We start from the raw sequence: 26409 nt of genomic DNA on the forward strand, positions 1-26409 counted from the left end.
GGTGGGAGGCTACAAGAAACCCAGAAACCAAGATGGCCGCCAGCACATGTCAAACGAAGGAGAACAGCAAGGAGGTAAGACCATGACAAACCCCTTACGCACTTTAAGGTTAAACCGCCTTTCCTCTAGTTTTAGTGAGTGGCCACGTGTCTTATTGTATCTCCTTTCTCTGAATAGTTTGTTCCTTATGCTAGGGTCGCCAGTACAGTATTTGTACATTGATATCATATCCCCCCTCAATCGTCTCTTCTCCAGAGAGAATATGTTCAGTGCTTGTAGTCTTTCCTCATAGCTGATGTCCTCCATTCCCCTAATTATTTTTGTTGCCCTTCTCTGGACTTTCTCCAGTTCCAGCACATCCTTTCTGAGGACCGGTGCCCAGAACTGGACAGCATACTCCAGATGTGGCCGGACCAAAGTCTTGTAGAGTGGGAGAATAATCTCTTTATTTCTGGAGTGAATCCCCTTTTTTATACATCCCAGTATTCTGTTGGCTTTGCTTGCAGCGGCTTGGCATTGCATGCCACTGCCAAGCCTGTTGTCTACCAGTACCCCCAAGTCCTTTTCCATCTTAGACTCACCCAGAGGTTCCCCCCCTAGTGAGTAGCTTGCTTTCTGGTTTCTGGCCCCCAGGTGCATTACTTTACATTTTTCCACATTAAATCTCATCTGCCATGTAGTTGCCCACCCCGTTATTTTGTTCAGGTCCGCTTGCAAGGTTTCCACATCCTGCATAGAAGATATTGGCATGCTTAGTTTAGTATCATCAGCAAATACTGAGATTGTACTCGATATCCCCTCCTCTAGATCATTTATGAATAAATTAAACAGGATTGGCCCCAGGACAGAACCCTGGGGGACCCCACTTTCCACACCCGCCCAATCCGAGTACTCCCCATTAATCACCACCCTCTGGACTCTCCCCTGGAGCCAGTTCTCTATCCAGGTACTCACCCTATGGTCCATACCTACCTTCCTTAGTTTGTACAGTAAGCGTTTGTGGGGAACGGTGTCGAAGGCCTTTGCAAAGTCCAGATACACCACATCCACAGGCCTTCCTTTATCTAGGTGGCAGCTCACTTCATCGTAGAAGGTTAATAGATTGGTTTGGCAAGAACGATTTTTCATGAATCCATGCTGATTACTACTTATAATACCATTTTCATTGCTAAAGTCTTGTATGTGGTCCCTTAACATCCCCTCCAAAATTTTGCAGACTACTGATGTTAGGCTGACCGGCCTATAGTTACCCGGGATACATATCGGCCCCATTTTAAATATTGGTACCACGTTGGCTTTTTCCAATCAGCTGGCACCATACCCGTCTGTAAACTATCCTTAAAGATCAAGAATAATGGTCTGGCAATCACCTGGCTGAGCTCATTATTCTGCTACATATTTTCGGTAAAAAAATCCCAATAAGTGTATATTGATTGGTTTGTGCAAAAGTTATTGCGGCTACAAACTAGGGGAAAGATTAAGGCCCCACCGACTTCATAACATTGAAGTCTATGGCGGTCGCCTCCGGGTCGCCCCAAAGAAGCTCCGGACCCTTTTTCTAAGTTGTGTCGCTCCTATTAGAACGGGTCCGCAGCTTTCCTATGGAAGGCAATCTACGGCGACCTGTGAGGCGACCAGGTCGCCTCACAGGTCGCCTTAGCGTGAACGGGGACTTATGCCATTTTTATTTATTTTTTTCTAGTAATGGCGGCGATCAGCGATTTTTAGCAAGGGGTACGACATTGCGGTGGACAGATCAGACCCCTTACTGACATTTTTGACACTTTTGGGGGGACTGGTTACATTACTACAGTAATCAGTGCTAAAAATAGGGCGTTAACACCTGGGGTGATCAAAGGGTTCAATTTGTCCCCCAAGGGGTGCTTTCTAACTGTGTAGGGCAGGGGTATTGAATTAAAATTTACAAAGGTCCAATCAATAAAAATATTCTTCCAGCAGAGGTACAAATCGCATGTTTGTGCGATGGCCACCCTGTATCCTCGCAACCAATCACTTGCTTGTTAACTTGGATAGCCCCCGTCCTCTGTCTATAGCTGTCCTGCCTCCAGCTGTTGGCTCTGTGAGACTGGCAGTGGTGATGGCTGTGGGCAGAACAACTCTAAAGGGTGGGACTGCAGAGGTCCGGATGAGACATTAACTGGGTCCGGACCCCGGTCTGCCATTTAGTGATGCCTGGTGTAGGGGATGTATTTACTGAATGAACACAGAAACCTGTGATCCTAAATAAGAGGAACACAGGATCCCTGTGTTCATAACTGACAGAACAGCGGTCTGCTGTGTCTACAACGGCAGACCGCCGTTCTGTCTCCACGGGGAGCGATCGTGGGTGCCCGGCGGCAATGGCGGCCGCCAGACCTGCTGATTGGCTACCCCTGTGGCGCGCACGTACCCCCACTTATGGTCCCGCAAAGTGACGTACGCTTACGTCGTTTCGTGGGAGAGAGCCGACCTGCCGCAGTATATGTACTGCTGGTGGTCGGCAAGTGGTTAAAGGTAGTGCTCCTAATCTCAGCTTGTTACCTGTATAAAAGACACCTGTCCACAGAAGCAATCAATCAATCAATCAATCAGATTCCAATCTCTCCACCAAAGGCCAAGACCAAAGAGCTGTCCAAGGATGTCAGGGACAAGATTGTAGACCTACACAGGACTGGAATGGGCTGCAAGACCATTGCCAAGCAGCTTGGTGAGAGAGGGTGACAACAGTTGATGCGATTTTTCGCAAATGGAAGAAACACAAAATAACTGTCAATCTCCCTCAGTCTGGGGCTCCATGGAAGATCTCACCTCGTGGAGTTTCAATGATCATGAGAACGGTGAGGAATCAGCCCAGAATTACACAGGAGAATCTTGTCAATGATCTCAAGGCAGCTCCTAAGACTAAGACTAAAACTAAATTGAAATTTGCTGCCAAAATTAACACTGACTCTTACATCTCGAATCACATTCTGGTTCTTATGTAGCACCCTCTAGTGTGCTACTAGATTAGTGCAGGCAAATTTAAAGTGAATGTAAACGATCGCCTTGTAAAACAGCCCATTCAGATTAAGATAGAAATAAAAGGCAAAACATTTGTGTATTGATATAAAAAGACATTATAAATAACTTATTTCCCCTTTTTTTTTTTAAATGAAAAGTACATTCCCTCTGTTCTCAGCTGCATAAGGGGGGGGGGGGGGGGTGAGCAGCAGCAGCACACTGAACATCCCAGTGAATGGCTGTGCAGCAGGGGCGTGTTAGGACATGTCTGATCATTGGAGGAGAGCACAATGAGTTCCCAGCATAACTGGCCATGCTGTGCTCTCCTGCTCAGTGTGGTCAGTTTTTAATAGGAAAGCAGAAGGACTGGCAGGAACTCCAGGGATTTCACATAAAGGAAGCCATTTTTTATTTTTTTGTTTTTATTGAATCCACAGTGGTGTAAATTCTGTAGGTGAACAAAAAACGTGCATCTGAACACATATAAAAAAGTACACTTAGGGGTGTGCTTTGTCCCCCCTCGAAGGGGTAGGACCTCTACCCTGATCCCCCGGGGTGCAAGGCACCTGACAAAGACAAAGAGTTTCCATGGTCTGCCTAGCCCACCTGTGTCAAACACAAGGCCCGCGGGCCGAATCCGGCCCTCCAGGCCATTTCATGTGGGCCTCGCACCTCTCCTGCAGTTGCAGGAGAACTCCAGCCCTCCTCCAGACCCCATGCTTTCTGCTTTCCAGCAATGCCTCCAGCATCTTCCCAGCAGCAGTACAAGGTAAGGTTGGTGCACTTTAATGTAAGGGAGGATGGGGGACTCAACTTCTGATGATGGGGAGGCTTTTGATGTCTTATGTAAGGGTAGGGGATGCTCTGAACGTCTAGTCTTAGAGATACAACCGGCCCTTTTGAGGGCCCCTGGCCTAGCCAGAAGGCCTGGCAGACCGCATTCTTCTAGGACAGCTGAAGCTGACCCCTGAATACTTGGTCGAGGAGCTCTCCTGAAGAGAGAGACACCTTGCCCCCACAGGAGAAGAGAAAGAAGGAGCCTGAGGGCCACACATCCTCCCCCTAGACTTCAAGGCAAGCCCAAGGACTTACACCCTTCATGTGAGAAAAAACACACATAAGTGAAATTGACAAAACAGTGGGAGAAAAATAAATTATATAAATAAGTGGCTGTGCAGCAATACAAAGAGAACAGAATACTTTTTCATACAAGTACATGGTACAGCAGCCACATATCAGGAATGTTGGGGTATCAAACGCTTTAAGTATGACTCATGGTTAACTTGTGAGTCAGAAGATAGTTCAGGGTTATCGTAGGTCAGGCTGCATGGCTTCACAGAGGCAGGTTTCTGGTACCAACCCCTGGATCAGGAAGTTTGGAGAAATGTCTAGAAGTTAGTGGGTGGAGGCCAGGAGGGCTGATCTGTATGCTTGAGGGAACTTGGCCAATCCCCAGGCAGAATGTCCTGGCAGGGTGGTTGAGTCAGCCTTTAAATATGGTGAAGCAATGCTAGCAGGGGAGTCGGATGGAAGATAGAGTCCTGAGGAGACTGTCGGTGGCCTAGGAGAGGACCCCTGTGCCTTGGGGGGAGGGGGCTCTGCCTCCAGGCTGGGCTCAGGCTGGCTTGGGGAGATTCTTTCAGCATCTCAATTTGAGGAGGTGCATCTGAACACATATAAAAAAGTACACTTAGGTGTGTGCTTTGTCCCCCCTCGAAGGGGTAGGACCGCTACCCTGATCCCCCGGGGTGCAAGGCACCTGACAGAGATAAAGGGTTTCCATGGTCTGCCTAGCCAAAAGGCCTGGCAGGCCCCATTCTTCTAGGACAGCTGAAGCCGATCCCGAATACTTGGTTGAAGGGCTCTCCTGAAGAGAGAGACACCCTGTCCCCACAGGAGAAGAGAAAGAAGACGCCTGAGGGTCACACATCCTCCCCCTAGACTTCAAGGCAAGCCCAAGGACTTACACCCTTCATCTTAGTGAGAAAAAACATACATAAGTGAAATTGACAAAACGGAGGGAGAAAAATAAATTATATAAATAAGTGGCTGTACAGCAATACAAAGAGAACAAAATACTTTCTCATACAAGTACATGATACAGCAGCCACATATCAGGAATGTTGGGGTAACAAACGCTTTAAGTATGACTCATGGTTAACTTGTGAGTCAGAAGATAGTTCAGGGTTATCGTAGGTCAGGCTGCATGGCTTCACAGAGGCAGGTTTCTGGTACCAACCCCTGGATCAGGAAGTTTGGAGAAATGTCTAGAAGTTAGTGGGCGGAGGCCAGGAGGGCTGATCTGTATGCTTGAGGGAACTTGGCCAATCCCCAGGCAGAATGTCCTGGCAGGGTGGTTGAGTCAGCCTTTAAATATGGTGAAGCAATGCTAGCAGGGGAGTCGGATGGAAGATAGAGTCCTGAGGAGACTGTCGGTGGCCTAGGAGAGGACCCCTGTGCCTTGGGGGGAGGGGGCTCTGCCTCCAGGCTGGCTTGGGGAGATTCTTTCAGCATCTCAATTTGAGGAGGTGCATCTGAACACATATAAAAAAGTACACTAAAGCCCCGTACACACGTACCGATCGTCTGCCGACGATCGTCCGTCTTTTGTCCCCGGAATGTCGGTGTCTGTTGAAAAGTGCAAAGACTGCACAAGACTTTTGTCCGCCGACTACAGCCGATTGCAGAAGTGATGTCACGTAATGGTTAACTTTCCCTGTGTTTTTTCTTTTCTGAGCATGCCCAGTCTTGCAAATCTGAGGTATGTCGGCCGAATTCTGTACTGACTGGCGAACAATCGGCCGTTCTGGTGTCAGCATACAAAAATTTTCATGCTTGCAAGACAGACTCTTGTCCGCAGAATGTGCGCAGACAGCTGTCGGAGGCACCATACTAACAAGCGTACAATCGGCAGATCTTTCGTCCGCCGACGTTTGTATGCCGACGATCAGTACGTGTGTACGGGCCTTTAGGGGTGTGCTTTGTCCCCCCTCGAAGGGGTAGGATAGCTACCCTGATCCCCCGGGGTGCAAGGCACCTGACAGAGACAAAGGGTTTCCATGGTCTGCCTAGCCAAAAGGCCTGGCAGGCCCCGTTCTTCTAGGACAGCTGAAGCCGATCCCGAATACTTGGTTGAAGGGCTCTCCTGAAGAGAGAGACACCCTGCCCCCACAGGAGAAGAGAAAGAAGACACCTGAGGGCCACACATCCTCCCCTAGACTTCAAGGCAAGCCCAAGGACTTACACCCTTCATCTTAGTGAGAAAAAACATACATAAGTGAAATTGACAAAACGGAGGGAGAAAAATAAATTATATAAATAAGTGGCTGTACAGCAATACAAAGAGAACAAAATACATTCTCATACAAGTACATGATACAGCAGCCACATATCAGGAATGTTGGGGTAACAAACGCTTTAAGTATGACTCATGGTTAACTTGTGAGTCAGAAGATAGTTTAGGGTTATCGTAGGTCAGGCTGCATGGCTTCCCAGAGGCAGGTTTCTGGTACCTTCCCCTGGATCTGGAAGTTTGGAGATACGTCTAGAAGGTAGTGGGTGGAGGCAAGAAGAGCTGATCTGCATACTTGAGGGAACTTGGCCAATCCCCAGGCAGAATGTCCTGGCAGGGTGGCTGAGTCAGCCTATAAATATGATGACAAAATGCTAGCAGGGGGAGTCAGGTGGAAGATGGAGTCCTGAGGAGACTGTCGGTGGTATAGGAGGGGACCCCTGTGCCTGGGGGGGAGGGGGCTCTGCCTCCAGGCTGGGCTCAGGCAGGCTTGGGGAGAACCTTTCAGCATCTCGGTTTGAGGAGGAATCTTGACTTAGGAGCAGCTGGAGAAAGGAGAAAAATGTGAGTACATCAGCACACCCAGGGATCCACAAGGGGAGAAACTGCCATATGTAGCAAGCCTTCAGGAGGACAGCACTGTGCTTAACCCTTTTTATCTCTTGCCTTGGGAGATCTTCGGAGCAGCCAGGTGGGCTGGTAGTTCCTGTAGGCTGGTGGATAAGCAGCCAGGTGAACTGGTAGTTCCTGTAGGCGGTAGATCTGGGAGCAGTTTCTATGATGGAGTTGGAGATACTCCTGAATGCAGCTTACAATACACTGTGCTATTTTGTAAAAGGGACTGAGAGTTCCTAGTCCTTAAAGGGATTGTAAAGTCTCATGGTTTTTCACCTTAATGCACTCTATGCATTAAGGTGAAAAACCTTCTTTGCTGCCCCCAGAGCCCCCCTTTTTCTTACCTGAGCCCATCCGTTCCAGCGATGTGCACGAGCCCATTGTCTCCAACCGCTGCCTCTCTCCTCATTGCAATCATCACTGACTGTGGAAACTTCACACTGGACCTCATACAACTTGGATTCCTCTCCACTCCTCCTCCAGACTCTGGGACCTTGATTTCCAAATGAAATGCAAAGTTTTCCACAGTCAGTGATGATTTGGGGAGCCGTGTCATCTGCTGGTGTTGGTCCTCTGTGTTTTATCAAGTCCAAAGTCAGCGCAGCCCTCTAGCAGGAAATTCTAGAGCTCTTCATGCTTCCCTCTGCTGACCAGCTTTATGGAGATGCTGATTTCATTTTCCAGCAGGACTTGGCACCGCCCACACTGCCAAACCTACCAATACCTGATCACATGATCATGGGATCACTGTGCTTGATTGGCCAGCAAACTTGCCTGACCTAAACCCCATAGAGAATCTGTGGGGGATTGTCAGGAGGAAGATGAGAGACACCAGACCCAACAATGCAGATGAGCTGAAGGCCGCTATCAAAGCAACCTGGGCTTCCATAACACCTCAGCAGTGCCACAGGCTGATCGCCTCCATGCTACGCCGCATTCATGCAGTAATTCATGCAAAAGGAGCCCCGACCAAGTATTGAGTGCATCCTATACTGTACATGGACAGACTTTTCACTAAGACAACATTTCTGTATTAACAATTTTTTTTTTTTTTTTTTTTACTCTTATGTAATATTATAATTTTCTGAGATAATGAATTTTGGGGTGTCACTACCTGTAAGCCATAATCATCAAAATTTAAATAAATAATTGCTTAAAATATATCACTCTGTGTGTAACACATCTATATAAAGTTTCACTTTTCGAATAGAAGTACTAAATGAAATGAACTTTTTGATGATATTCTAATTTTATGAGATTCACCTGTAGATCTGAAGCCATCAGGCAGCTTAATGACATTACAACCCATTGTCCTCTGTGTAGCAATCCCACCTGGTTTTTCCAGTCTGCCCTTATCCAGCATCTACAGAGAGGAATAGAAATTGGATTTTTATCTCCCAAAACATACCTATATGTAGAATATCCGAAAAAAAATCGCAATAAGAGTATTTTGATTGGTTTGTGCAAAAGTTATCACGTCTACTAACTACTGGAAAGATTTATGTCATTTTTATTTATTTATTTTTTTTACTAGTAATGGCGGCGATCTGCGATTTTTTGCGGTACTGCAACATTGCGGCGGACAGATCGGACCCCTAACTGACATTTTTGACACTTTTGGGGGGGACCAGTGACATTACTACAGTAATCAGTGCTAAAAATATGCACTGTCACTGTACTAATGACACTGGCAGGGAAGGGGTTAACCCTATTGGTGATCAATGGGTTAAATGTGAGCCTAGGAGAGTGATTCTAACTGTGGGGGCGTGGCTTGTGAAATAACCATAGAGACATGTGATCCTATATAGAAGGATCACAGGAGCTCTGTAATCATTCCAGAGAGAAGAACGGTCAGCTGTGTTTACAACATCCGACCGTCCTTCTCTCTCAGCGGGGAGCGTTCGCGGGTGTCAATTGGAGCCGCCTGCCCCGTGCATAAAATCACAGTCCACCCCCCTTGTGCTGCTGCTGTGGGCGGAGCTGGGAAGAAGAAAGTGCAGAGTCTGGAGGAGGACAAGTGGAAGGCTGGAGTCAGCTGCTGAATGCTAAGACCTGGAAAGGCAGAGGCGACGGGGGTGCCGCGGCTGCACAGGGAGGCGCAGGATCTGTAGGAGGAGTTCTGTCCTCTCTGCTGCCAACTGCTGAAACAGGGAATGAGGGGGGTGGGGGGGGGTGAGAGATGAGCCTCTCTATGGCTGCACGGAGACGCACAGGATCTGGCGGAGGAGTTCTGTCATCCTTTCTTCCACCCACTGCTGAGACAATGTGGGGGGAGGAAACAAGGGGGGTGCAGTAGAGGTGCTAGGGCTGCATGAAATGGCCTGGAGGACTGGATTTGGCCCACGGGCCTTGTGCCTTAGACCAGCCTTTCTCAACCAGTGCGCTGCGGCACCTCAGTCCTTAGGTGTGCCGTGGGGTCATGGGAGAGAAGGGCTGTCAGATTAGCCCGATCTTTCAATCCCCTGCCGAAATGTACATCGGCACTGTGAGGGAGCCGTCAGCCTCAGCAAAGTGAAAGTAAAGGGAGGGGATGTGTGCTGTGCGCTCTGCTTCCCCCTACTGTGCAGTACCCGGCTGAATGAGGAAAGGTACTGTGCTAGAACGTTTTACAAGGGTTTTATAAGAGTGTGTGTGTACGTGTGTATTTATGTGTGTACATGTGTGTGCGTGTATGTTTGTGTGTACATCTGTATGTATATGTGAAAGTGTGTACATGTGTGTGTGTGTGTGTATGTGAAAGTGTGTACAAGTGTGTACGTGTGTGTGTGTGAGTATGTGTGTACGCGTGTGTGTGTGTGTGTGTGTGTATGTATGTGTGTCTGTATGTGTGTACATGTGTACATGTGTGTACGTGTGTGTGTGTACATGTGTGTACGTGTATGTATGTGTGTACATATGTGTGTATGTAGGTGTGTACGTGTGTGTGTGTGTGTATGTATGTGTGTACATATGTGTGTATGTAGGTGTGTACATGTGTGTTTGTATGTGTGTGTGTATGTATGTGTGTACGTGTGTGTGTGTGTGTACATGTGTGTTTGTATGTGTGTGTGTACGTGTGTACGTATGAGTTTGTATATGTGTGTGTACGTGTGTGTTTATGTGTGTATGTGTATGCATGTGTGTACATGTGTGTGTGTCTACATGTGCGTGTGTGTGTACATGTGTCTCTGTGTGTGCGTGTGTACATGTGTAAACCCGACCCTTTTTTAAAAATTTTGCCGCACTAAAAGCACCCCTAGTTTGCCAAAGTCTGGGGTACCATTAAGAATGAATCGCACCCCTAATGAGCAGAGCATTTCTCTGTGTGTCAGGAACGAGCGCGATTTTGCGTGTGTTATAGTAACGTGAACCCAGCCTTGGACAGGGATGCCTCACAACGAAAAAAACTTTTCAGGGGCCCCCCGACTGGAAAAAGGTTGGGAAACACTGTCTTAGACCATGCCAACAACTGTATTAAAAAAGCAGTTTATCCAGAACCAAATCTACTGTGGACAGGCCAGGAGTATCTAACCAAGGGGACCACAATGTATTGAACTTACCAGGGTGGCCCCAGTGTTGGAAAATGTACATTTTCATTCGTAGGGTATCTCCTATGTGGGTGGTCCATTCTTTCAAGCTACGGGGCTCAGTCGCCTTCCAATGAGCTTACGGGCCTAGTCATCTAGGATTCCCAATATACATGGTTTACAGTCCGCCTGGATGTTGACTTGGAATACCCTATTAATGGTAGCAGTGATGGCCAACCAGTAGAGATGTACTGTAGCTCGGGACAGGGCCACAACAGGTGGATAAGGTCCCTGTGGTCCCCAGAGCACATAGTGCACTCAGAGCGCCCCCCTTCTCCCATGCTTTACAATCTTGCTGGTGTGAGATTCACCGCAAAACAATATACAATTGAGACAGACGATGGTTTCAATCTTTAAAAAAAAAAAGGTGCACTTTAATTTTTTTTTCAGTAGTGAAGACTCTGACCATCCCTTGTAATCCCGAGTCATTGTTTTTTTTTTTTTGTTTTTTTTTTGATAATATTCCACTTCCTGTGTTTTCCATTCACCAGGGTGGAGTCACCTGTGATTAGGTAATGAATTGTAAGACAAGAATAGCTCAGGAACAGCCTGGGGTGGGACGCCTCCCGATACAACTCAGAATCACAGCTAATTATCACCATACGTCGAGTCTGCCCCGGACGAGGAAGAACTCAGAACCAGGATCACCACAAGGACTCAGAACCCAGATGGGAACTGTCTATGGAGACCCTTTCTAGAGTTCAACTTCAACAGAAGCTGAAGGGTAAGCTCCTCTGTCAGGTTCGTATTTCTTCATTTCCTATTCAAGTGACATGTGGACAGAGAAGTGGAAGTAAAGGGAAATCTCTTTAATGGGGACAGAGATTGCAACATAGTTTCTTTTTTTTTTATTTCAGGATAGACAAGAAGTCTTGTCGCCCCTGTCTGAATGGACTCTTATCGTTCGCATTTTGTGCATGATATTAACATCGAATTCAACAATGCGTACAAACCGTATGATTTTTGTCGTACGATTCAGGAAAAGCTTCATGGTTGCTTTGCTTAGCTATGTATCAGATGGTGCAAAACAAAAACAATGGCAGCCAGACCTTTTCCGTGCTATTTTAGTGTTTCTGATCATGCGCGGTCTTTGTCGATCGATTTTTTTTTTTTTAGCGGACGCATAGTGTACTGATGAAACGATTGTAGTCCGCGGGGCTATCGTATGACAGAAGTTTTCCTGTTTGCCCCTTCGGATTTTGTTGGATGAACTGTCGTGATCGGCTGTCGAAAGCTGTGTACTAATGATCAGATTATCATGCGATCAGGTCGAAAGCGAGTTTTTATCATACGGTTATCAGAACGTGTGTGTACGGGGTATTAGGCCCCTTTCACACAATCCGCTCCGTCAGGCGGACTCTGTTTATCTCAGCGGAGGATCGATCCACCGATTTTCCCCCCCCCCCCCCCCCCCCCCCCCCCCCGCTGAGCAGGCAGATGGGACCCACAGCGCGGAGACAGAGCTGTTGGGTCCCGCTGTTCTCTATGGGGGAATCGGATGTGAACAGACCGTCTGTCCGTTCTCACCCGATCAGATGGAAAATAGGGTTTCCATCCGTCCAGATTTGACCGATCGGATGTCAGCGGACATGTCTCTGCTGACATTCAATGCCCCATAGAGATGCATGGGGTGTCCGTTTAGATCCGCCAAAAAAACTGACAGGCGGATCTGAACGGTCCGCCTGTGTTAAAGGGGCCTAAAAGCGAAGTTCCAGCCTGTAAAAAAATAAATAAAATATAAAGTCAGCAGCTTCATATACTGCAGCTGTTAACTTTTAATATACCTGTCCAGAGACCCGCGATGTTGGCACCCCAAACTGATTCATCCATCGGCTTCGGATACAGGTGCCGGCATTGCAAGTAAGGGAAACTGGCAGTAAAGCCTGCAGGCTTCAAAGCCGGTTTCCTTTTGCGTATGCGCGCGTCGCTTTATGAATGGTCCTGTAGTGAATCCCAGAAGGCAGCAGGGGGGCGGAGGGGCCGATGCAAACGCGGAAATTGCGTACCTCGCTGCAGCAAGGTAGGGTGGAAGTCAAGCTGGAAAAGGACATAAAAGGTACAAAACTACTAAAAAAAAAAAAAAAAAAAAAATACCATATCCAAAAATGAGGAGGAGGAGGGGGGGGGGGGGTCTATTTTTTAAGACCTAGTTGCATTTTAGCCTTGAACTCCGCTTTAGGCTCCTTTCATACTTGTACGACCTGATAGTTGCATGACTTTGCCACGCGACTTTCTGTGTAATCTAGAGGTCTATAGACCTCAAGTCGCATCGCACTTGAAGTCACACAGATATAAATGGTACTCATTGGAAATCATGGGACATGGCTTGTCATGCGACTTTGCAGTCCCAAGTCGCACACGTGTGAAAGGGGCCTTAAAGTGGAACTATACTCTAATCAATCAACATTGGCTAGCATTAGTAACTAGATAGTACGCTAAATTATAATTACTTTTTATTTATTTATTTTTTTTTTATCCATTTCTTCAGTTCCTTCCTGCTTTCCATGTCTAGGCAAACGTCCTATATCCCAGGAGTCTTCAGGAGGGGAGGAGGGGCTTTTCTAGCTAAGCACAACCTCCTGCATGCATTCCTGAGCCCGGGGTGGATACATTCCAAGTAAATGCTACAAAAATCATTTGCCCTTACACGGTTCGAATCGATATGAACCATTAATGGGCAGGCTGAATGTACCAAGTTGATTGATTAGCTTGGGTACAACCAGCCGGCCAGATTTCACTTGCGATTATCGCTAGCTGCTGCTATAGCCGCAAGCAATAATCACTGTCTTCTCCCTGCGGGAATGGCTCCCCCCCCCCCCCCCCTTGCGGAGCAGACAATTGTTTAGCAGGATGGATTCCCCTTTCAGCACTGTCGGTGTTGGAATCTGGTGCAGTTCTTTCCTGCAACCTGCGGTTGCAAGATGGCCACAGCCAAAAATGTTATGGGGGGGTTTAAAGTGATTTCTCATCCAAATAAAGCATGGAGACGTGGATAAAGGGGGGGAGTTTGCTTTGAATATTTAAAATGAATGAAATAGCGTTTTTGGTTTGTGGTGCTCACAAGCAGTGTAGTTCCTCTTTAAGGTTTTGTAATTTTTTTTGTTATTAGTGTCTTGCGTACAGGTGACACCAGCCAATAAGGTACGCAAGACACTGATAACAAAAAAAATTACAAAACCCTAAAGAGGCCCTGGTGTCATTGGAACAGGAAATGGAAAGAGGCTGCATGTATGGGCACTGCGCTGGCAAGGCTGCAATTATGGGCACTGGCGCTGGCGAGGCTGCAATTATGGGCACTGGCTTGGCTGCGTGTATGGGCACTGCGCTTGCGAGGCTGCATGTATGGGCACTGCGCTGGCAAGACTGCAATTATAGGCGCTGGTGAGGTTGCATGTATGGGCACTGGTGAGGTTGCATGTATGGGCACTGGTGAGGTTGCATGTATGAGCACTGGCGCTGGTGAGGCTGCATGTATGGGCACTGGCGCTGGCGAGGCTGCATGTATGGGCACTGCACTGGCGAGGCTGCATGTATGGGCACTGGTGCCAGTGAGGCTGCATGTATGGGCACTGGTGCTGGTGAGGCTGCATGTATGGGCACTGGCAAGGCAGCATGTATGGGCATTGCACTGGTGAGGCTGCATTTAAGGACACTGCGCTGATGAGGCTGCATTCGTGGGCACATGGTAAGACAACTTTTAATTTTAAAAAAATGTTCAAAGCTGTTTATTTTAAATTTCAGCTTTTTTCCTGAAACTTCTGCCGTAAAATTTAGGTGCGTGTAATACGCCGGCGCGTGTAATATGCCGATAAATACGGTATACACTATATTACCAAAAGTATTGGGACGCCTGCCTTTACACACATGAACTTTAATGGCATCCCAGTCTTAGTCCGTAGGGTTCAATATTGAGTTGGCCTACCCTATACAGCTATTCACATCGTCCACAGTCACATGGCTTTGAAATCTTGCTACTTCATCTGAAGCCACATGATTTCAAAGCAGCAGGTCCATGCGACTTGAAAGACATCTGTGTGGCTTCCTTGCACAGATGTCTATTAAAGTCGCACCCGAAATCAGCAAAAGTAGTGCAGGAATGAGGGCTTAGTCAACAGGGTTCAATATTGAGTTGGCCCACCCTTTGCAGCTATAACAGCTTCAACTCTTCTGGGAAGGCTGTCCACAAGGTTTAGGAGTGTGTCTATGGGAAAGTTTGACCATTCTTCCAGAAGAACATTTGTGAGGTCAGGCACTGATGTTGGGACGAGAAGGCCCGGCTCACAGTCTGCACACTAATTCATCCCAATGGTGTCCTATCCGGTTGAAGTCCAGACTCTGTGCAGGCCAGTCAAGTTTCTCCACCCCAAACTCGCTCATCCATGTCTTTGTAGCACCCAACTAGGTAGGTGCTAGGAAAACGCATTTGGTGGCTCTTTTCTGCTTATCAGGAGAGCCTGATCTGTTGGTTTAGCCTGACAATGTTTCCAGGTGTGGAATTTATTGGATCTAAGGGAGTCTCCCCACTGTATTCAATAAGGGAGCTTGTTGGCTTTGTGCACTGGTGTGCAGTCATGTTGGAACAGGAAGGGGCCATCCCCAAACTGTTCCCACAAAGCTGGGAGCATGGAATTGTCCAAAATGTCTTGGTATGCTGACGCCTTAAAAGTTCTCTTTACTTGAACTAAGAGTCCAAGGCCAACTCCTGAAAAACAACCCCACACCATAATTCACCCCCCCCCCCCCCATCCACCAAATGATTTGGACCAGTGCACAAAGCAAGGTCCATAAAGACATGGATGAACGAGTTTGGGGTGGAGGAACTTGACTGTCCTGCAGAGATCTGACCTCAACCTGATAGAATACTTTTGGCATGAATTAGAGTGCAGACTGTGAGCAAGGCCTTCTCCTCCAACATCAGAGCCTGACCTCACAAATGGGCTTCTGGAAGAACGGTCAAACATTCCCATAGACACACTCCTAAACCTTGTGTACAGCCTTCTCAGAAGAGTTGAAGCTGTTATAGCTGCAAAGGGTGGGCCAACTCAATATTGAACCCTACGGCCTAAGACTGGGATGCCATTAAAGTTCATGTGTGTGTGTGAAGGCAGGCGTCCCAATACTTTTGACAATATAGTGTAGTTTGAGCTGGAGTTAAGCCAGGGACAAAAGGAGACTTGTGGGGTAAGGAAAGATGGGTGTTTTACAAAGGGACCCCATTTCTGTGCATTACTGTGATATATACAGTGTATGTATGTGTAATATATATATATATATATATATATATATATATATATATATATATATATATATATATATATATATATATATATATATATATATATATATATATATATATAATAAAAAAAATTATAGATTTGTTGCACTGCATTACAGCATCCCCTTTACTTTAAATTATATATTCTGCACAGATGGTGAAAGCTTTAACCACTTTACCTCCGCCCACAGTAATATTACTGCGGCAGAGTGGCTCGTTATCGTCTGACGACGTAGTACTACGTCGTCAGACACTCCCCCTTCTGGGCGGCGCTTGCGCGCCGCCGGAGGCTCGCTCCCGCTGTTTTCGGTCACAGCGGGAGTCGGGCCAGGGGAAGAGCAGCCGCGATCGCCGCCGCTCATCCCCGATCGTCGGGGATCTAGTGTGGAGATCCGCCCGCCTGTGTAAACACAAGCGGGCGGATCTCCCAAGTGACAGGGAGTGACAGATCGGAGTGTTCAGCATAGCTGGACATCCGATCTGTCCTTCTGTCACATAGTCACCTCCCCCCCCCCCCCACACGTCAGTAAGCACCAGGCATACATTTACCCCTCCCTCTCCAATAAAATTAACCCCTTCCCTGCCAGTGTCATTTTTACAGTAACAGTGCATATTTATAGCACTGATTACTGTAGTAATGTCACTGGTACCCCCAAAAGTGTCAAAAATGTCAGTCAAGGGTCCGATCTGTCCGCCGCAATGTCGCAGTACCGCAAAAAAAATCGCAGATCGCCGCCATTACGCGTTAAAAAAAAAAACACCAAAAATGACAGAAATCTTTCCCTTTGTTAGTAAACGCAATAACTTTTGCGCAAACCAATCAAAATACGCTTATTGTGATTTTTTTTTTTTTACCAAACATGGGTAGCAGAAAACAAATTAGCCAAAAATGTAAAAAAAAATTGGTTTTTGAAATATTATTTTTTTCAAAATAAACGCTCTTTTTTTTGTTTATAGCGCAAAAAGTAAAAATCGCACAGGTGATCAAATACCACCAAAAGAAAGCTCTGTTTGTGGGAAAAAAAGGACGTAAATTTCGTTTGGGTACGGCGTCGCACGACCGCGCAATTGTCAGTTAAAGTCGCACAGCGCCGAATCGCAAAAAGTGGCCTGGACGTAAGACAGCAAAATCCTCCGGTGGTAAAGTGGTTAAAACAAGATCACACTGACCCTTTATTTATTTTATTTATTATGCTGCAGGCACTGTGGAGTAATTCAGCTTCACAATGGAAGCATTGACATCTCTGCCACTAAGACAAAAAACAAATTCCAACTTTTACAGTTGTAATCAGAACAATAAGCGAGGGTAAATCTTCTTGTTCTGATGACAACTGGAGAGAAGAATGCCCTTCACTCTGTAAAGATTTCCAATCTCTTCCTGTTGTGTCTCCTTTTCCTGTGCGTTAACATGTTGCTTTTTCGTTTTTTTGTTTTGTAGGTCTTTCCAAGCTCAGTCTCCAGTCTCTCAATGACAACCCACTTCGCCTTCCCCTGGGTCCTGTTGGGTCTCCTTACCATGGCAATTGATGTGCAGTCATCGAACACCGACCCACACAAGCCCACTGTCCGTCCCATGTTCAGTGGTCGCCCTTTCATAGTGGCATGGAATGCGCCCACTCAGAACTGCCAGCTCCGTTACAATGTGTCTCTTGACCTTCGACTTTTTGACCTCAACTCAACACCTACTGAGGGTGTTGTGGACCAGAATATCACCCTCTACTACAAGGAGCGCCTGGGGCTCTACCCTTACTACAACAAGTACAATGTTTCCGTCAATGGAGGTGTGCCCCAGAATGCCAGTCTGCAGGCTCACCTGGACCAGATGTTGGTCGGGATTAAGAAATACATGCCGTCAGTTAACAAAACTGGACTGGGTGTCATTGACTGGGAGGAATGGCGACCTATTTGGGTTCGGAACTGGAAGATGATGGACATATACAGGCAAGCTTCCCAGGAGCTGGTGGCTTCTCGATATCCTAACTGGACGTCTGAGAAGGTGAACAAGGAAGCTCATTATGAATTTGAAAACTCTGCCCGTGAGTTCATGGTAGAAACCCTGCTATACGCCAAAAGGATTCGACCCCACCAGCTCTGGGGGTATTACCTGTACCCAGACTGCTACAACTATGACTATTTAACCAACTGGAATAATTATACTGGCAAGTGCCCCGATGTGGAGATGACACGTAATGATCAATTATGGTGGATATGGAAGGATAGCACCGCCCTTTATCCATCCATCTACCTAGACTTCGCTCTTAGGTCTTCTATGAATGGTCGCAAATTTGTCCACTACCGGGTAAAAGAGGCCATGAGGATGGCACCACAACACCCAGGCTACGCTCTGCCTGTTTTCGTGTACACAAGACCCACCTACAAAGAAAACAACAACCACCTTTCCCAAGTAAGACAATACAATGAGCGATGTACATCAGAAGAAAGGTCCTTCCTTCTCTACCAATAGTGATCACCACCTACACAAAGGAGCAGGATGGTATAATAAGGGTTTAGTCAAGCAAAACTATGGGGAGTCCAACAACTTACCAAACAGTAATTTTCTTCTCAGAAATAAAGAGCTAGAATGAATACCCTTCTATCCCATCACAATGCTCTTGATCTCCTGCATCCTCCCTATGGCCACTTCCTTTCTAAAAGCTTTCCGTCCAGTATTGGCTGCATGTCATTACACAGGACCAGCTTCCTAATACAGGAACAATCTCTCCACCATAGCAACATGACCACTCAAGAGCAAAATTTGGAGGCTGTTGTCACCCCACAGCCAAATGGGGTTCATTTGAACCCTAGGATTCCTCCAGAGGTTCCTTGAGCTGTGGCTGATTGACCTTCCATTTGATAGTTCCTGCATACTGGAATTCTATCATGACTTCAAATATCTTTTTAGCTGTCCATAAGGGGGGGTACATCCTGACTAGGGCTGAAAGATATTCGATGTAAGATCGAATATCGTGCTGCGGGTGTGGGCGATAGTCACATCGCCGCATCGTGCGATATTGGGGACTCACAGTGAAGGTAGAAGAATACAGCCCGACCTCCGTCCCACATGTTAAATCTGTCCTGCATCTCTCCTGACTGAGCGGTGAGCATCGGCAAAGGGAACCAATCACGTGTGCCTGAATACCTGATTGGTTCGCTGTGCCGCTACTCACGACGTGATTGGTTCGCTGTGCCGCTACTCACGACGTGATTGGTTCGCTGTGCTGTGGGGCGGAAGTGTATTGTGGGGACTGGGAGTGTGCTTTCGGTGCGAAGGAGATGCCTGGTGGAGAGGACTACAACTCCCAGTGTTACCCCCACTTCCCACGTTTCCGTCTGCCCCCAGCCAGAGAGATTCCCCCTCTCTCCGGGAGAAGCGACTTCACAGCCCGATCATGAGGGACAAACAGAAGAGGCGGAGGGAGCGCACGTAGGCCGAGGCTGCCAAGAAGGTACCAAACACGGAGGGGAGGCGACTGTACTATGTACACCAGGGTATAAATATCGCAATATATATCGTTGGGGGAAAAAAATATTGCAATGTGATTTCCCCCCCCCCCCCCCCCCCCAATATTGTGCAGCCCTAATCCTGACTATCGACCTAAGGGGCATTCTCCCCCCCCCCCCCCTGACCACCAATGTAAGGAGTATTCTTCCCACTGACCACCAATGTAAGGGACATTCTTCCCACTGACTGCCATTGTAATGGACATTCTTCCCCCCCTGACCACCAATGTAAGGGGCATTCTTTCCACTGACCACCAATGTAAGGGTCCTTTTTCCTCATTGACTCCCCATGAATTCGATTTAGTAGGATTCCCCAAGTGCTGAAAATAATTTTAGGGGTTCCTCTAGGGTAAAAAGGCTGCCATAACAGGAAGTGCCTCAGCAAGGACCTCCATGGCAGGACCACTAGGGACTGTTTTAAAAATCTTCAGATTTAAAAAATATTGAAAATTACTTTTGAAATGAACATATTAAAGCTTCTATGAGATTCTAGTGATTGGGTTTACATCTACTTTAATTCTCCAGCATCTAACAAACCCTGACATGTTGAGATTGGGTGGTGTGACCCTTTAATTTCATGGTTCTACACTCTACTTCTAGAGGGTGTACCAATGAATAAGGGCCCATTCATACCTAATGAAGGCATGTCGTAGGATACACGGTATGGCACATACATACAGTAGATGTGAATGGACCCTTACTCCATCCTTGTTTGTGGCTCCAGGTTTCCATTATATGGCAGTATTTCTTTAGGAATAAAATATTTCTATGTGATCCAAATTGTTTAGAATTTCAATATTCTAATCCATGAGTTAGTATTTTCATTAGCCTCATGTGTTGGTCTTGATTCTAAGTAAGATTTTTCCGTTATATGGCAGCATTGCTTTTGGGAATGACTGGTTCCACCACATCCTGGGGACTGGCTGGAATGTTCCTATGTGATCTATTAGGTTTAGGATATCAATATTCTAATCAACGATTTTATATCTTCTACCTTTTTAGATGGATCTTATCTCCACCGTCGGAGAGAGTGCGGCGCAAGGGGCGGCTGGGGTGATATTTTGGGGTGATGCAGAATATGCCAAGAACAAGGTGAGTGTATGAAGACCCATATTGTGTGTTCTAATCCATTACGTTTTACTGTGAAGGTGTGCATTGTTATGGGGAGCCAAGAGCTAACTGGAGAACAGTTATGTGCCAGCGTATATGGTATACATTCATCTCAAAGAGTAAAGGCCTGCCTTAAGGTTGAGTATTCCCCCACGGCAGTCTCAGCCTTGCCCCAAGGCACTGGGGAAAGGACAAACGTACCCCATGTGTTTAAGTGACCCTATAACAGAGAGCCTAGCGTAGCCCAGAAGAACCCACACATGTGACTAAGTACTTGGTGCCCAACAAGTTAATGGGGAAACATGGAGGATGAGACCAACAAACTGCCCCACCTGCCCCCAAATTGGTTGGGTTTCAAAAGAGCCAGGGGAGCCATATGCTCAGGGACTGGAGCTGGGACCAAAATAGATTTCAAGCAAAATAATTCAAACCTATTCATTAACTAGGGTTTCTACATGGCCCCGTCCTGAGCCAGAGTCTGGCATTTTAACTACAGTCCAGTCCATGGGTCATGGAGTCAGAAAATGCTGCCTCAGTAGGCAATAGTCCCTCTTACACTTAAACTTTGTAGGGTAGAGAGGTGGTGGGCCTTCATGGTTATTTGGGAAGTCTGGGCCTTGGATCCCCTGTACAGTGGGAAATGTTTTAGGCGATGGATTGGGTTTCCCCAAGACCCATGGGAGCCATATGCTCAGGGACTGGAGCTGGGGACCGAAATGGAGTTCAAGCTAGGGATAGACCGATTATTGGCAAGGCCGATATGCACTTTCAGCGATAAATCGGTATCGGCCCCGGAACTGGCCGATATTTTTGTGACGTTATTCTGCCTTCTTAGGCCGCCTCCCTTGCCTTGGACAGCCTCGTCTGGAGTCAGGACTAGTCTCACGGGAGTGTATCACAGCCATACACCCACATCCACAGCAGCCCGGTGCCAGCCAGCCACCCACATCCACAGGCCCTGTACCAGTCAGCCACCCACAGGCCCGGTTCCAGCCATCCAACCAGCCACAGACAGGGTGCTAGACAGCCAGCCGCCCATAGGCCCTGTACCAGCTATGTAAACAAGGCAGATTGCCGTTCTGTGACAAGGGCAGACAGAGATCCTGTGTTTCTGCTAAGCAGGAACATGGATTTCTGTCTTCCCACAGTACAAGCACCTCCCCCACACACTTAGTTAGCACTCCCAGGGAACACATTTAACCCTTTGATCGCCCCTTATGTTTTAACCCCTTCCCAGCCAGTGTCATTAGTACAATGACCGTGCATATTTTTTAGCATTGATCACTGTATTGGTGCCACTGGTCCCCAAAAAGTGTGACTTAGTGCCTGGTTTGTCTGCCGCAATGTTGCAGTCCTGCAAAAAGTCGCTGATCCTCGGCATTAATAGTAAAAAAAAAATAAAAAAAATTATAACTCCATAAAAATATCCCATAGTTTGTACACGCTATAACTGTTGCGCAAACCAATATATGCTTAATGGGATATTTTTTTTTTTTTTCGCAAAAAATATGTAGCAAAATACATATTCCCCTAAACTAATCAAATTTTATGATGTACATTTTTTTTATTGGCTGTGTTTCATAGCAGAAAGTACAAAATATTATTATTATTATTATTATTATTATTATTATTATTTTTAATTGTAGGTATTTTTTTGCTTCTAGCGCAAAAATAAAAACCACAGAGGTGATCAAATACCACCAAAAGAAAGCTTTTTTGTGGGGAAAAAAAGGACAAATTTTACGCACAATTGTCATTTAAAGTAACGCAGTGCCATATCGCAAAAAAAATGGCCTGGTCATGAAGGGGGGAAAACCTTTGGGTTAACGTCATCTGAAATCTACTCTAGTGGGAGCAGAGTTGTATAAAGTACTAGAAACCCATACTTGAGTAAAAGTACAAGTGCTCGATCAAAAAGTGACTTGAGTAGAAGGATTAAATATTCAACATTTTTTGTACTTAAGTATTGCAAGTAGTTTTTTTTTTTTTTAATTTTGCTACTCAAGTACTGAAAGTAAAAGTACAAGTACTGTGTTATGTAGATATTAAAGAAAGAAGTCAAAAGTTTGAACATCATATTGTTTTTTATTATTTCAAATGCAGCTTTTATTTATACATACAGTAGCATTTATTTTCGTATGCGCTGATTTACACATGACATTATACACATTTTTTTGAACTTCATGAAACCTGCCATCTACTGTTCTGGCAGTGGTAATTTTTATAATTGTAACGAGTAACTATGCAGCACAAAAAAAAAAATATCGGAGTAGAAGTATTGAAATCATCGAAAAAATGTAGTGAAGTAAAAGTGGAAGTAGGAGAAAAAAATTCTACTCCAGGAAAGTACAGATACCGCATTTCGGTACTTAAGTACAGTAGTGAAGTAGTTCTACTTAGTTACTATACATCTCTACTAGTGGGAGTGACCGCTGAGTGTTACTGTCATGCATCTTGTCTGAGGCCGATTTGACGAGAGGGCTTTCAATGCGGCTAAGTGCTAAGAACCCCTGAAGGTGGGAACAGGGAGTGCTAGATTCAATGAATCACAGGTGCTGTTTAAGTGGATCCAGGTGTGAAGCTGAACCAGGGAAGTGACTACAGGCAAGCTGGCACCCAAGGAAGGAGCAGGCTGGTAGGACAGGACTGAAGAGGTGTAGTCAGGATGAGAGCCGAAGTCATACATAGGGATGGGGGGGAACGGTTCGGCTCAAGCATGAGTCCAGGCCAAACATTTGCCTGTTCGGCCATTCGCTGGTATAGATTAGGAGGGGAACCCAACGCCAACATTTTTTCCCCCCCGAAATCCATACCAGACCCCTGTCTGAGCATGCAGCCTGGCACATCAGGAAAGGGGGGGGGGAGAGGAGCAAGCACCCCCCCTGGAACCATACCAGACCAAATGCCCTCAAAATGGGGGGGGGGGCACTGCCCCCCCACCTCAAAGCACCTTGTCCCCATGTTGATGGGGACAAGGGCCTCTTCCCGACAACCCTGGGCTGTGGTTGTCAGGGTCTGCAGGCCGGGGGCTTACCGGAATCTGGAGGCCCCCTGATCCCAGCTCCCTTTCCTATGTTAATGGGTATCGGGTACACATTCGCCAAAAAAGTGTACAGTAAAAACCACGAGACAGTTTTTAACAAATAAAAAAAAAAAAATAGCGTCCCTTGATGTATATCCATCATCAATCACACCCCCAGCCGACCCAGAAAAAAAGCGTTTATTTTTTTTCGGGTTGGCGGGTGGTGTGATTGAAGATGGATTTACATCAAGGGACGCATTTTATTTTTGCTAAAGGATTTTTGTCAAAAACTGTCTCATGTGGTTATCACTTTTTTTTTTTTTTTTTTTTTTTTTTTTTTTTTTTTGTGAATGGGTAAGGGTACCCGATACTCATTCACATGGGGGGGGGATCTGGGGGCTTCCAGTGCTCTATCATTGGTGTCAGTGGGGGGAATAGTGCCCCATTGTTGGTGTCAGTGGGATGGATAGTGCCCCATCATTGGCGTCAGTGGGAGAAATAGTGCCCCATCATTGGTGTCAGTGGGAGAAATAGTGCCCCATCATTGGTGTCAGTGGGAGAAATGGTGCCCCATCATTGGTGTCAGTGGGAGGAATAGTGCCCCATCATTGGTGTCAGTGGGAGGAATAGTGCCCCATCATTGGTATCAGTGGGATGGCTAGTGCCCCATCATTGGTGTCAGTGGGATGGCTAGTGCCCCATCATTGGTGTCAGTGGGATGGCTAGTGCCCCATCATTGGTGTCAGTGGGGTCGCTAGTGCCCCATCATTGGTATCAGTCGGAGGAATAGTGCTCCATCATTGGTGTCAGTGGGAGGAATAGTGCCCCATCATTGGTGTCAGTGGAAGGAATAGTGCCCCATCATTGGTGTCAGTGGGAGGAATAGTGCCCCATCATTGGTATCAGTGGGAGGAATAGTGCCCCATCATTGGTGTCAGGGAGAGAAATAGTGCCCCATTGTGGTTGTCATTGCCAGGAACTATGCCCCACTGCTGCTGACAGTGGAGGGAATTATGCCCCAAGGGCCAGATACAAGTAAGCAAAGGGCCACAGTTTGGAGACCACTGATGTAAAGTATTGGCAACTATGCCAGGTCTATTCTTTGGCACTTGCACATCTTTATTCTTCTGACTCCTTTTGAGCACCTGCTCATTCTTACTCTGAATAGCAACCCCTGACAGTTTGATTAGTGGTGTAATAACCGCGCTAATAGAAAATTATAAGTAGCTGCAACTTCAAGTGTGACCACACCTTTGCATAAATACAGATAATCAAGTCACGCTCATCATTAAATAGACCAAATTAATGTCCATAAACCTGGTGAATAATTAAATTATAAATGATGTGTGAAAATCAGGGACCAATAATCAAGCAATGTATTTCATTGATCATAGACCAAATAAATGTCCATAACAGTCCATAAATTGTGAGATTGTAAGTGATATGTAGAACCCCTGACAGTTACCTGATATGAAGATCCATTATAGGTTCTCTACAAATCTTTCTGCTTCTCTTCCCTGCAGCAAACCTGCCAGAACATGACATCGTACCTGGATGGAGATTTGGGTCTTTACATTGTGAACGTCACCACCGCGGCCTCTCTCTGCAGCCAGGCACTCTGCCATGGACACGGGCGATGCACGCGCAAAGAAAACGTCACTAACGCCTTTCTACACCTCAACCCCGCCAACTTCCGCATCGTTCGAGCACCTCCAGGATCCAACGTGTCCGTCCCAATGTGGGCAGAGGGCCAGCTGTCATCAGAGGACGTTAAACTTCTACACGCACACTTTCAATGTCGGTGTTACCTGGACTACCCCAGGGAAACCTGCAGCTTTAAGGATCGTGTGTACAATGGTGCAGAATCCACAGGGTCCTCCAGGGGCTGCCCCCAGTCGTGGATATTAATGGTCCTCTTGTTGGTGCTGCTGGACTGGGGAAAAGCCTTGTGGGACAATTGAAGAAGCTCAATGGGAACCTCAGTTGCAGTCGAACCAAATGATTTCCAAACTGTGGCATTTAAAACCAAAACTTTTTATTTTATTTGGATAGTAACATTCAGGGGGTTAGAACCCAAGCCCTAATAAAGTCGTGGTCTTCTTCAGGGGAATTTTTATTGCATCTATAAGATAACATATGTGTCATTAGTAATACAATGTATACTTTTATTCATTCATTCAAACAAGGTAAGTATATTTACCGCTGATGGATGAAAAAACATTTTGTAGCCAGAGGTGTCGGTCCGGAGTATTCCCTGGAAAGTTCCCAGAATTCCTGGGGGCGCCTATGAGAAATGCCATAGGCACCCTAGGAACTCCAGAGACTTTCCAGGGAATACTCCCGACCGACACCTCTGGCTGCAAAATGTTTTTTTCATCCATCAGCGGTAAATATACTTACTTGTTTGAATTAACTAAAAAAAAAAAAAGTATATATTGTATTATTTTGATCTGGATGAGCGATGGTATTGCTGACCATTAGGCATCATATTACACCAGCTCCTCACCAGGATTCAGCGCTTAAGACTAATACTAATAACATACTAATGACACATATGTATCTTATAGATGCAATAAATATCCCCCTGATGAAGACTACGACTTTATTAGGTCGAAACGCGTCAGAGCACAATGTCTTGGTAGTGAGTTGTAACCATGTACATACTGTTTTTCTTCGCTATTGGATGTCATCCTATTATTGTAACCAGAGCTCATATTTTTATCCCGTGTGGAACAAGCTTTTAAGGCATTGTTTAATAAAAACTTTATATTTTTACAAACATGTCTGATTGATGAGCTGCTGCCAAAAACAACCTTTTGGGGTTGTGCAGCCTCCTTAGCTTTTAGTGTGCGTTTTTTTGTTTTGTAGAACCCCTGCCCTTTTCTTAACTCTTTATTTAGTTAACCAACCAGCGATGTTCCCCCTACGTTGCTGGACTTTCGGTGGTTATACCAAGATGACACCTCCAGCTGCAGGTGTCATCGCAGTAGCGATCCACAGAGCTGGCGGTCGGCTCGATTGCTATTAC

The 26409-nt window shown here is 46.3% G+C and overlaps 1 protein-coding gene across 1 annotated transcript in view; it reads left to right on the forward strand.

The window, feature by feature from the left end:
• Positions 1 to 25411, forward strand: part of LOC309562115 (uncharacterized protein) — a 64934-nt gene extending 39523 nt beyond the window's left edge. The window contains exons 5-7 of the mRNA XM_082266246.1: positions 17187 to 18152; positions 20252 to 20341; positions 24905 to 25411. Of these exons, the coding sequence (XP_082122372.1) occupies positions 17187 to 18152; positions 20252 to 20341; positions 24905 to 25342 (1494 nt within the window). The 3' untranslated portion in view covers positions 25343 to 25411. The remainder of the gene's footprint in view (positions 1 to 17186; positions 18153 to 20251; positions 20342 to 24904) is intronic.
• Positions 25412 to 26409: the final 998 nt, after the last annotated feature.

The sequence above is a fragment of the Pelophylax lessonae genome, assembly GCF_965119305.1.
Source record: "Pelophylax lessonae genome assembly, chromosome: 8".
NCBI lineage: Eukaryota > Metazoa > Chordata > Amphibia > Anura > Ranidae > Pelophylax > Pelophylax lessonae.